Here is a 13931-nt window from a genome sequence, read left to right on the forward strand (position 1 = left end):
TTCAATGTTAAAAAAAAAAATTGAAAAAAAAGATTTGTATTATTTAAATCATGATTTAACATACACACAGAAGTACCACACATTGGTACCGGTATTTGTTAGCGACATAAACATGCTCGCTGAAATACGAGGGCTATACTTGCAAGTGATATGATACCAAAACAACATGAAACATTTGATTTATCTGTTCAAAAAATGTTCCCAAAAAAATAAGGAAGATCTAATAAATCTGCTCCAGACACACATAAGTACAAACACACTTAATAGGGACTAAATATAGTTTCAAATACAGGAAAAAAACGGTAAATACAAATACATGAAAAATGTTTTCTGAAGACTCCTTTTTCGCCATCATACTTTCTTGAATTCAATAATGTTTCCCACATTTGTTTTAACAAAGTGCTGGCACTCACACCTTTTTAGGGCCCCATAAGTGTTCAATGTTAATTTTTCTATTTTTTTTTTAAAGATTTGTATTATTTAAAATCAAGATTTATTAACACATGAACACACACAGAAGTACCACACATTGGTACCGGTATTTGTTAGCGTCATAAACATGCTCGCTGAAATACGAGGGCTGTACTCGCAAGTGATATGATACTAAACCTACATGAAACATTTTATGTTATTTGTTCAAAAAATGTTCCCAAAAAAATAAGGAAGATCTAATAAATCTGCTCCAGACACACATAAATACAAACACATTTTATAGGGACTAAATATAGTTTTAAATACAGGAAAAAAACAGAAAATACAAATACATGAAAAATGTTTTTTGAAGACTCCTGTTTTGCTATCATACTTTCTTGAATTCAATAATGTTTCCCACATTTGTTTTAACAGAGGGCTGGCACTCACATCTTCTTAGGGCCCCATTTTATGGCTTATTTTAAAGTCATGGGACTGAAGGTGGAATTCTTTGGTTGGGCACTTAATTTTGTGGAAAAAACTCATTTGTCACACGATGCAATATTCCGCTGTACGGAAACCGGGGCGAAAATTGCAGCATCCATTTTTGTCGAAAACCGAATCATACGGGAAAACAAGGTATCACGGTGGGTTATGAATACTCGGAGACTGACAGAATGATGTCATCGGCAGGACCAAATCCTGCAGCCCAGCCGTGCGTAAACATAGACGGCGGTTTTGATCACTGAGCTGTGTTGTGATTTCAAATAAGACAGAGTGACTTTTTCAACACCTCCAGGCAAGTTAAAATGAGATATTTAATGAAACAAATGAGGGGATTTTTTTCCACCACACACACGCACGTATATGTAACGAGCATACAGCAAGAAAAGAACGAGGACGTAAAGACCGGTGATGGATGTGACGTCACTTTATAGTATGAAATGTTTTATTTCTATACACCTGCTGCTTCATAATAAACCAGGGTATCTCCATTTCGTGTAAAATGCATAAATTACTAAATCAAAATTCACTTAGAACGATTTACTTAGCTCTTTTATTGCCGCATTTACAGTATTGAACCACTATTTAAGCTCCAGAAAAAGGCAATTAGAATTATACATTATGCCCCACCTAATGTATAATTATACATACCAATGAGTTCATTATGAGTATTTTTCTGAAACTACATGATATAATGCAATACAATAGCCTTCAAGTTAAGTTCATGGCCTCACAAAGGGCTCTAGCTGCAAATATACAGTCTGTTTTCACTCAGAGATGGTCCACATGAACTCAGGGGTGTTCTGAAATTCAAACATAACATGTTGAATTCCACATTCAAAGCTCAAACGTTATCCATAGCATTCAAAACTAATGTAAAGCATCCAAACAACAGATCAATAAATGATTATTACATTTTAACAGAAGTGTAGATAGACCAAGGTAAAAGAGAAAGTAAGCCTATGTTAACAGGAAATGAACAAGTAAATTAATAATTGCTTTGCTACCACTTGTCCTTAATAACGTTGACAAAAAAATAGAATGGAATATGACACACTGCGTACGTCAGCAGACTAAATTAGAAGCCTTTGTTTGCTTACTTACTAAGCTTGAAACTATGGGACAATGTGAGCGGAGAAATTAAACGGTCTTCTAGCCTAGGAGTGTTCAACCTTGCGGTAAAAAAAAAAAAAAATGTGTCGTTGGGGAACTATCAAAAACAGGACGAGTTGTTTGGACTATCTCAACTGTGGAACACAGGTGCAAAAAAGAACTCACTGTGGAATAAGGGACATAACACACCTGACAAGGCTTCAGAAGACAAAAGATACCCGGGCAAGATCAATCAATCAATGTTTACTTATATAGCCCTAATTCACAAGTGTCTCAAAGGGCTGCACAAACCACAACACAAACCACTACGACGCAAGATGGAGCTAATCTCATGGTCGTGTTTTCCAGCATATGTTATTCTTGTTCCGAAATTGTTATGAATCCATCAAATATGCTGTTGAAACTTGGACTTTATCCATTGTTTTTTTGTTTTATTTTTGCAAAAAAAATTAAAAAAAATAATTTAAAAAAATTGTATACACACATATATATATATATATATATATACATATATATACATATATATATATATACACATATATATATATATATACACATATATATATATATATATATATATATATACATACATATATATATATACATACATATATATATATATATATACACATACATATATATATATATATACATACATATATACATATATATATATATATATATATATATATATATATATATATATATATATATATATATATATATATATATATATACATACATATATATATACACATACATATATACATATATATATATATATATACATATATATATATATATATACGTATGTATATATATATATATATATATATATATATATATATATATATATATATATTTACATTGCTATTTTTATCTTTGGTATGAACATTACTATATAAAGTTGAAGTTATTATTTTTATTTTTTGGGTTCTTTGTTGTTGCTATTTTTTCATGACTCCATCAAATCTGCTGTTGAAAATTGGACTTTAGCCAATGGTTTTTTGTTTTATTTTTGAAAAAAAAAAAATGATAATAATAATAATAAAGTATATATATATATATATATATATATATATATATATATATATATATATACATTTTATTTTTATTTTTTACATTGCTATTTTTATCTTTGGTATGAACATTATTATATAAAGTTGAAGTTATTATTTTTATTTTTTTGGTTCTTTGTTGTTGCTATTTTTATATGACTCTCGCTACTATATTGGATCCACTTTGGACGGGATTCTCACGGTTATGTTAGATCCACTATGGTTTGGACTTTCACAATATCATGTTAGATCCGCTCGGTTGCCCACATTTGCGGTCCTCTCCAAGGTTTCTCATAGTGATCATTGTCGACGTCCCACTGGGGTGAGTTTTTCCTTGCCCTTATGTGGGCTCTACCGAGGATGTCGTTGCGGTTTGTGCAGCCCTTTGAGACACTTGTGATTTAGGGCTATATAAATAAACATTGATCGATTGATTGATTGATTGATATTACAATATTTTATTATTTGATCACGTTGTACTGCATTGTATTCTTTTGTTTTGTGATCGTGTGATGTTTCTTGCATGGACCCCAGGAAGAATAGTCTCCATTGTGGTGTAGACTTATGTGGATCCTTAATAAACTAAACTAAACTAAACTTTATAATCAACATATAAGTTGATTGTAAATTAGAGGCCGGACATGGATAAGCATTCTTGCTTTTTTTCCCGTATCCCTTTTCGGTGGGTGCCGTTTCACGTTTGTCAAATTACAAAGAGTGATGAAGTGTTGCTATACCGTATATGTCTGCTGGAATAAATAAATTCAATCATTCATATTCATTCATTCATAATACACTTGCTTGCATTGGCCGCCGTCCTCCTTTTCATAAATGTGTCTGTGTTCCTTTCTTCTCCCTCACTCCCTATTTTACCGTTCAAGAGCTCGGGGGTGAGAGCATTACTCGTGTCTGAACTAGAACGATGAGGTAATACTGTCGGCTTCGCGGCCAAAAAATTGGCATCACACGAGACGCTCCCCGCGGGACGGATAAAAAAATAAAAAATAAAAGACGACGCCAGCTTGAACCACGGCTTGATAATTGCATTTGTGGCCTTGTTTTGTGTGTATGTGTGTGTGTGTGTCGCACGTTGAAAATGTCCTCCATGCCAGGTATGCAGGTTTATCAAAGCGACACGCTCGACTTGGTGCTCCTGCACCGAGCTTAGTTTTGATTGACACCCTAAAAGTCGTTGCCATTTTTAGGCAAGGTAGTGTGTTTAGTCAAGTGCCAGTAAAGAGGAAATGGATATGCCTCACTACAGTAAGCAGCACAATTGTTTACAAGTTGGTTGGGGAAGCTACTTGCTGGTTCTAGGACAACAATTAAGACGGGCGGTGCTGAGTACATTTCCGTGTTCTTAACCTTTGTGCCAGATTCTCGCCATAATTGCACCACATCTCGAAAAATTATTCCAGTTCCTCATAATCCTACAACTGTAAAGGCTTCGTAGCTCCATGGTATTTACACTGTATACCAGTGGTCCCCAACCACCGGGCCGCAGAAGAATTTTTTATTTAAAAAAAATTAAAAAATAAATATATATTTTTTTATTAAATCAACATGAAAAACACAATATACACTTACAATTAGTGCACCAACCACAAAACCTCCCTTTTTCATGACAAAGAAGCGCCACGGGACAAATTATTAAGCGTACACAAAAAGGTTGGGGACCACTGCTGTATACCATGGATCTCCACCTCTAGCCCGGGGAAACAATTCTCCCGATTTCCACCCGGACAACAATATCGGCGGGGTGCCTTTAAGGCACTGCTTTTAGCGTCCCCTACAACGCTTTTCCGCCATACTAACAGCGTGCCGGCCCAGTCACGTAATATATGCGGCTTCTACACACACACACAAGTGAATGCTAGGCATACTTGTTCAACAAGCCATACAGGTCACACTGAGGGTGGCCATATAAACAACTTTAACACTGTTACAAATATGCGCCACACTGTGAACCCACACCAAACAGGAATGACAAACACATTTCGGGAGAACATTCGCACCGTAACACAACATAAACACAACAGAAAAATACCCAGGATCCCTTGCAGCACTAACTCTTCCGGGACACTGCAATGTACACCCCGGCTACCACCAACCCCCTCGCCCCAAACTCGATTTTTCATGTCACTATAAAGTTATATAAGCCTTGCGTGTTCAATATTCAATGCAAAACTTGTTTGGGTCCCTTTTCAAAGGTTAATTTGTTCAACCTTGGTCCGCGGCTTTGTTCAGTTTGGAATTTTGGCCCACTCTGTATTTGAGTTTGACACCCCTGTTGTATACGCACGTAGGCGCCGATCCCGTGGGTGCTTCGGGGACAATGCCGTGCAACTTTCAATCTTAAAAATATTTTTTTAAGATTGAAGGGGGGGAAGAATCCTTTTTATTTATTTATTTATTTATATATAAAGAAATAAATAATATTTATTTATTATTATTTTCTTTTTTTTCTTTGTCATAAAAAGGGATGTTTTTGTCATGAAAAAGGGAGGTTTTTGTGGTTGGTGCTCTAATTGTAAGTGTATTTGTGTATTTTGTGTTTTTTATGTTGATTTAATAATTTTTTATTTTTTTTTTATAAAAAAGAATTAAAAAAATTATGCGGCCCGGGAACTACTGCTTTACAGGTTAAAAAGCGTAGAGCAAAAAAAAAAAAAACCCTAAACAAAAACAAACAAAGAACATAAACAATGAATGTGCTAAAACAAGATAGTGCAAAAGCAATACGGTAACAGAGGGTTGAATAAAAAGTTTAAAAAAATAAATAAATAGTTGCTTGGGGCGAGTTTGGTCCGTTTTACATGATATAAAAGTCACAAATTAGCCATCCATCCATTTTCTGGCGCTTGTCCCTTTCGGGGTCGCGGGAGGTGCTGGAGCCTATCTCAGCTGCATTCGAGCGGAAGGTGGCCTACACCCCGGACAAGTCGCCACCTCATCGCAGGGCCAACACAGATAGACAGACAACATTCACACTCACATTCACACACTAGGGACAATTTACTGTTGCCAATCAAAATATCCCCAGGTGCAATTAACAAAGCCAAATCACAAAATCCTATTTCACTTTTTTTTTTTCTTTAATAGTATGTTTATAAACATACTAACACACATGAAGACTTTGAATATGACCAATGTATGATCCTGTAACGACTTGGTATCGGATTGATACCCAAATCTTTGGTATCGTCCAAAACTAATGTAAAGTATCAAACAACAGAAGAATAAGTGATTATTACATTTTAACAGAAGTGTGGATAGAACTTGTTAAAAGAGAAAGTAAACAGATATTAACAGTAAACGAACAAGTAGATTGATAATTAATTTCCTACGACTTGTCCTTACTAATGTTGACAAAATAATAGAATAAAAAATGACACAATATGTTCCTGCATATGTGAGGAGCTAAATCAGGAGCCTTTGTTTGCTTACTTACTACTAAAAGACAAGTTGTCTTATATGTTCACTATCTTATTTAAGGACAAACTTGCAATGAGAAACATGTTTAATGTACCGTAAGATTTTTTTGTTGAAATAAAGCCAATAATGACATTTTTGTGGTCCCCTTTATTTAGACAAGTACCAACATTTATTTTCGGTACGAAAATATTGGTGTCGGGACAATAACTAATACACACACACCGAGCACCCACTGGCATTAAAGTAGATCGGCGCCTAAGTATACGCACACAACGTTGTGGAGCGGCCCTCGGAACTAACGAGTGTCTGGAATGCACGATTAGCTTTGATGTGGAGTAAGAAATACAACATTTGAGTGGCTGCCTGACGAGACTAAACACTTGAAATGGTCTGAGATGGTGTTTATTTACTGTAAGTGCTGCTGTTTTGGTTAGCAATGGAATCCGAACCACTTTAGTCCATTAATGGGAACAATCTCAGCACTACATCCTTTTTTTTAATATGTTTTACTGACACCCTCATTGTGCATTTTTATGAATTTACAAATGAAAATATCCCGTGGTGTATGAACATTTCATCCACCCATTGTATGCCTCGAAGAACAGCCATTTTGTGCCCGGCAGCACATCCATTGTGGGAAGGGCTGGTCATTCAGTCAGCACAGCAAATTGCTACTTTATAAGTGGTTTTTTTTCCCACTTTTTACAGCATTTTTCTAGTTTTGCTAGCTAAATATGACTCCAAAGAAAGCAATGTGTGGTTTGAAACTCCAGGGAAGTATCCACAGCGTTGTCGACACTAAAGTTGTGATTTTACAAGAATTTTTATTCTAATATCTCAACAAAACGTAACTATTTTAGAAAAACATATTTAAAATTTTAGGTGAATGTTGTAAAATTAAGATAGAAAGCAGCTATTAAACGAGAATTAAGGAGACTATTACAACAGTGATTTTGGAATATGAGAAGAAAAAAAACAAATAATTTTAGGTGAAGTTTTTGTGCAGAAAAGTTATACTTTTATAAAAATGATGTTGCGGTATAACAAAAAAAATATGAAAAAAGATAGTCTTTTTAAATAAAAAAAACAAAAAAGGGTATTTTACCATTTGAAAAAATATATAATATGTATTTTGATTGTATTACTTCATTAAAAATAAAGAGTTATCCATTATCATTTCTATTTGATTCACTTAACTATTTTTTGATGTTTTTAAATGTTGGAAAATAAGATGTAATTGAACAGGAACAAGGTCATACTATTCCACTGCCTCCTCCTCCGCAGCACACCGAGAAGATTGCCTGACAAGGTAAAGTGTTTTTTAATTTTATATTCCTAATCATTGTAACGACCTGGCTGCGAACGCTATGGAGTTTTCTGGTGTCAACCTGGGAGTGCACCACAGGGCTAGTGACCGTGTGTGTGCGTAGTGGACAGCTCAGCTCATTGTTGTTGTTGTTATTGTTTTGACTTTGTTTATAAACAGAAAGTCGATCCATCACCCTCTCGTACTGTATAACATAAGACATGATCCTTTATTTATACCACATTGGGGAAAATTAAGGCAATACAGGGGCCATAGATTGCAAATCAAGTGAACTAAGTACACACATTAAATACAAATAAAACGAAACATAAAAATATGTAGGGACAAATATTGTCTAATGGAATTTTTTGCAAAAAAAAAAAAAAAAAAGACCAGTTTTAATGAAGACACAAACAGACAGCGCACATAAAGTGTAACATATTATTGCACATAGTGATAAGATGAACACAATAGGACGATAATATCATTAATTATATTGTACAAGGTCAGAATGAACTTGTCTGGTGTAGTTTTTGTGATCTAGCGGGAGCAGGCAGGTGCTATATATTCGTTCAAAGTGTACAAACTTTCACTAAAATATGGACATTGACGAGGCTGGAATCCATTATTTATGTTTTACATTGTTTCTTATGGAAAAATGTGCTTCAATATACAAACTTTTCTTTTCACAAAGCTATCAAGTGCGTAAATCGAGGATCCACTGTACATTTGGTCGGAAGGGGATTTATATGGCCCCTTTAGTTGCGGTTTACCTGACACATGAAACATGTTGAATTGGCGGGGTGCACTATCCACTTCAGCCGCCAGATGGCAGAAGCGTGTTTAGTGGCAATTTCACTTTGAGTCTGTAGAGCAGGGGTGTTAAACTCATTTTAGATCGGGGGCCACATGGAGAAAAATCTACTCCCAAATCATGGCACAATAACTTAAAAGTAAATGATAAATGGGTTTTACTTGGTTATACTTTTCTGCCTTTAAGGTACTCAAAGCGCTTTGACACTATTTCCACATTCACACACAGATTCACACACTAATGGCGGGAACCACCATGCTTATTTACCATGAATTGATTAACTTGGACCCCGACTTAAAGGCCTACTGAAATGAGATTTTCTTATTCAAACGGGGATAGCAGGTCCATTCTATGTGTCATACTTGATCATTTCGCGATATTGCCATATTTTTGCTGAAAGGATTTAGTAGAGAACATCCACGATAAAGTTCACAACTTTTGGTCGCTAACAGAAAAGCCCTGCCTTTACCGGAAGTCGCGGACGATGACGTCACATGTTTGATGGCTCCTCACATCCTCACATTGTTTTTAATGGGAGCCTCCAACAAAAAGAGCTATTCGGACTGAGAAAACGACAATTTCCCCATTAATTTGAGTGAGGATGAAAGATTTGTGTTTGAGCATATTGATAGCGAGGGATTAGAAAAAAAAAAAACTTGATTGCATTGGGACGGATTCAGATGTTTTTAGACACATTTTCTAGGATAATTCTGGAAAATCTCTTATCTTATTTTAGTGAGATTAAATAGTACCTGATAGTCGGAAGGGTGTATCCACGGGTGTCTTGAGGCCAGTGTCTGATGGAAGTCGACGGCAGCTGTACGGACGGCACAAGCTCAGCTGATCTCCGGTAAGTGCAGACTTTTTACCACAAATTTTCTCACCAAAAACTGCTGTTTGACATTTGGGATCCATGTTTGCTTGACCGCTCTGATCCATAGTAAAGTTTCACCACCGGGAATTTTAAACAAGGAATCACCATGTGTTTGTGTGGCTAAAGGCTAAAGCTTCCCAACTCCATCTTTCTAATTTGACTTCTCCAATATTAATTGAACAAATTGCAAAAGATTCAGCAACACAGATGTCCAGAATACTGTTTAATTATGCGATTAAAGCAGACCACTTTTAGCTGTGTGTGTGTGCGCAGCGCTAATATTTCCGAACAGTCCGTGACGTCATGCGTACACGTCAGCATTCCGCGACGTTTTCAACAGGACACTTCGCGGGAATTTTAAAATTGCAATTTAGTAAACTAAAAAGGCCGTATTGGCATGTGTTGCAATGTTAATATTTCATCATTGATATATAAACTATCAGACTGCGTGGTCGGTAGTAGTGGGTTTCAGTAGGCCTTTAAACAAGCTGAAAAACTTACTGGGGTGTTACCATTTAGTGGTCAATTGTACGGAATATGTACTGTACTGTGCAATCTACTAATAAAAGTTTCAATCAATCAATGCAAGGTCCTAACCAGAACACATCAGGAGCAAGGGTGAAGTGTCTTGCTCAAGAACACAACGGACGTGACTAGAATGGTAGACGGTGGGGATTGAACCAGGAACCCTCAGGTTGCTGGCACGGCCACTCCGTCCACATATAAAGACAACTTCAGATTGTTTATCGGCTTCTCCAAACTTTCCAGGTTCTAAACCAAAGGCCGTGGGCTGAGGCCAGGACAGGTGGTGCACTTCCATACGCACTTCAAACTACAACTTTAGTCGTTCCAAAAATAGCTCTTATTGCAAAAGGTTTTCTTTCCAAGGTTAACAAAAACAACTTTAACTACATATAAAGCTATAAACAAAAACTAAGCTCAAGTGTTGCGTAAGCAGTGGTCAAAAAATGTCGTCACCACCAGTCTCTCCACCCGACATTTGTCCAATCAGTGTCACCTGTGCGCCCACATATGTTCTCTTCACAGGTGCTGAAGATGACACTGAACAACGACTTTCTATTTTTTAAAAATAAATAATGTGAGTGTGAATGTTGTCTGTCTATCTGTGTTGGCCCTGCGATGAGGTTGCGACTTGTCCAGGGTGTAACCCGCCTTCCGCCCAATTGTAGCTGGGATAGGCGCCAGCGCCCCCTGCAACCCCAAAATGGAATAAGCGGTAGGAAATGGATGGATGGATAACTTAATAGATGCAGTACCAGAGAAATATAAATAACACAAAAATGGCTACAAAAATCAATCAATCAAGCAATGTTTTTTTATATAGCCATAAATCACAAATGTCTCAAAGGACTGTACAAACCATTACGACTACGACATCCTCGTATAATGACCAACACCAAAGTAAAGTAGCACAGTAGGCCCAAGCATCCATCAAACAACAAATAATTAAACTTAATATGAGGACTACCGTAATATGAACAACACAAAAATGGCTACAACAGATTGTTTTCCTTATTTAAATATACAACTAACACATTCTGAAATTGAATAAATCATTATGTTGTTGTTGTTTTTTTTTTAACATTTACATGTTCCGGTTAATAGTATTCTATCTTTATTTGTCGTTATTTATATTTTCTGAATAATTTATATGATAATGTTCATCAGTTAATTCATTAGTGTGCATTTTCAATCAATCAAGATAAAAACAATGTATCAAAATCAAATTATAGGATGTTATTTAGATTAAATAGTACTTTATTTATTCCTTCAGAAAAATTAACATTTTCAGCACAATCCCATCCAAGATCAGACAAACTTTACAGGGAGACAGAACAGGATCGCTGACGGGTCTGCCGACTTCCAGCGCGCCTTACATAAAAATGAGATACAGGTAAACAAGTGGGGGGAGTGGGAGAAAAAAAATAGAAGATTAAAATAAAATAAAATAAAATATGGCAGAAGGGGTTAGTGCGTCTGCCTCACAATACGAAGGTCCTGCAGTCCTGGGTTCAAATCCAGGCTCAGGATCTTTCTGAGTGGAGTTTGCATGTTCTCCCCGTGAATGCGTGGGTTCCCTCCGGGTACTCCGGCTTCCTCCCACTTCCAAAGACATGCACCTGGGGATAGGTTGATTTGCAACACTAAATTGGCCTTAGTGTGTGAATGTGAGTGTGAATGTTGTCTGTCTATCTGTGTTGGCCCTGCGATGAGGTGGCGACTTGTCCAGGGTGTACCCTGCCTTTCGCCCGATTGTAGCTGAGATAGGCGCCAGCGCCCCCCGCGACCCCGAAAAGGGAATAAGCGGTAAGAAATGGATGGATGGGATAATAAAAATATCGGTCTAAACCTGGGCCCTGGAGAGGGGGTCCAGACTGAGGCCAAGGGAAAAAAACAACAACAGCTCAGAGCCATAGTACACATCCGAAAAATCAAAGAAGACAAAGGACATGAAATACATTAAAGCAGTGGATACAACCAGCCACTTCTACATACAGTTAGAAATAAAAAGTAAAAGAAACATATACACTGGGGTGGCCTCTGCGGTGTTCCACGCCATCGTCCGCTGGGGTGGAGGGAGCATGGCCAGAGACAGGAGCAGACCCAACAAAGCAACCAAGAGAGCCGACTCTACTCTCGGCCGCCAACCAACTCTCGGCCAGTGTCCAGTCCATTTATGTAGTTTGCTCATTTTCCTAAACTGATGTACTAACATGTAGTTTATTTAGTACATATGTAGCGTTGTCTACAAAGATACAAGGAAATGCAGGATCTAGTGGACACATTTAAAACAGCGGTTTCATTCATTCAAAAATTTCAGGTGCATGTTTGTACTTGGAAAACGAAGGCCGGATAAAACCGGTTTGCTGTATGTTTGATACGCCTGCTGTAAAGTGTTGCTTTCCATCATTTTCATCAGACCGCATTGCAAAATGGTTAACCCCCCCACCCTCTTCCTCTCACGCGAGATCCATCTAGGAACGGAATGCCACATGACTCCCTTCCCAACAGAAAAAGTGAGGACTGACACCCACCTGTCCGGCGTGGAGAGGTACTTCTGCTTCTGGAACTTCTTCTCCAGGCCCATCAGCTGCAGCTCGGTGAAGATGGTGCGGCTGCGACGGGCCTTCTTGAGGCGCGGCGTGCCACGCTCCGCCTCCGACTCGCTGCTGACGCTGAGCGCCGTCTGGCTGCAGGGCGACGCCTCGGAGCCGCGGCTGTGCTGCGGCGACAGCAGGGGCAGGTGCGGCGGGGGTCCGCCCGGGGACGGCGGCCGGGGGAGGCTGGGAGGCTGCCGCGTGATGACGGAGAGGAGCGGGTAGGCGCGAAGTGGCGAGGGCCCTGAGGGGACGAACAGAATATAAAAGTCACGCACAGCCGCAAAGTGCAACGCCTCAATTAATAAAAGTGCAATTATTGATCGAGTGTAATTGCTCAATTATTAATTGTCTGTGAAAAGTGTTTTACTTCTGACCTCCTTCTTGTTAAGGGCAGCGACCCCGATGACGCAGGCTTGTGTTTTACACCATTTGCTCTTGACCCTTCACATGAATGATTATTTTCCACACACACACACTGAATCAGCTCCAATAAAACCTCAACAACCCAGTCAAACAACTTATTTGCTCTCTTGTATAACACACACACACACACACACACACACACACACACGCACACACACACACACACACACACACACGCACACACACACACACACACACACACACACACACACACACACACACACACACTCAGGTTATCATTTGGAATGGGGACCCAGTTTTTGATCATCACTTGTGGGGACCACCCTTTCTACAGGTTGTGAGTAACATCATTGGAAAAAGTTTCCCTTTAGGGTAGTGGTCCCCAACCACCGGGCCGTGGCCCGATTGGTACCGGGCCACAGAAAAAAATAGGTTTCATTTTTTTTTTTTAAATCAACATAAAAAACACAATATACACTTACAATGAGTGCACCAACAACAAAAACTCCCTTTTTCATGACAAAAATGTCCCTTTTTCATGACAAAGAAGAACAAGGGACACCCCTACCCCCGGGCCGCGGGACAAACTATTAAGCGTTGACCGGTCCGCGGATACAAAAAGGTTGGGGACCACTGCTTTAGGAGACCTGTTTTTTTTATCCCCATACCGTCAGAGGTCCCCTAAAGGTGACTGTGTAAACAGAGGGATGTCCCCATTAAGTAAGCATTGCCAGAACACGAACACGAACACACACATACACGTTATTATTTGGAATGTGGACCCAGTTTTTGATCATCACCTGTGGGGACCTCCCTTTCTACAGGTTGTGAGTAACATCATTGGAAAAGGTTTCCCTTTAGGGGACCTGTTTTTTTGTCCCCATACCGCCAGAGGTCCCCTAAAGGTGAC

General features: G+C 38.2%; 1 protein-coding gene across 1 annotated transcript in view; it reads right to left on the reverse strand.

The window, feature by feature from the left end:
• The window catches only part of barx2 (BARX homeobox 2), a 37086-nt gene that overhangs the window by 10962 nt on the left and 12193 nt on the right, over window positions 1-13931 (reverse strand). Inside the window, exon 2 of the mRNA XM_061878753.1 lies at window positions 12572-12878. Coding sequence (XP_061734737.1) covers window positions 12572-12878 — 307 coding nt within the window. The remainder of the gene's footprint in view (window positions 1-12571; window positions 12879-13931) is intronic.

This window comes from Nerophis ophidion, linkage group LG18, assembly GCF_033978795.1.
Source record: "Nerophis ophidion isolate RoL-2023_Sa linkage group LG18, RoL_Noph_v1.0, whole genome shotgun sequence".
In the NCBI taxonomy this organism is placed as follows: Eukaryota; Metazoa; Chordata; class Actinopteri; order Syngnathiformes; family Syngnathidae; genus Nerophis; species Nerophis ophidion.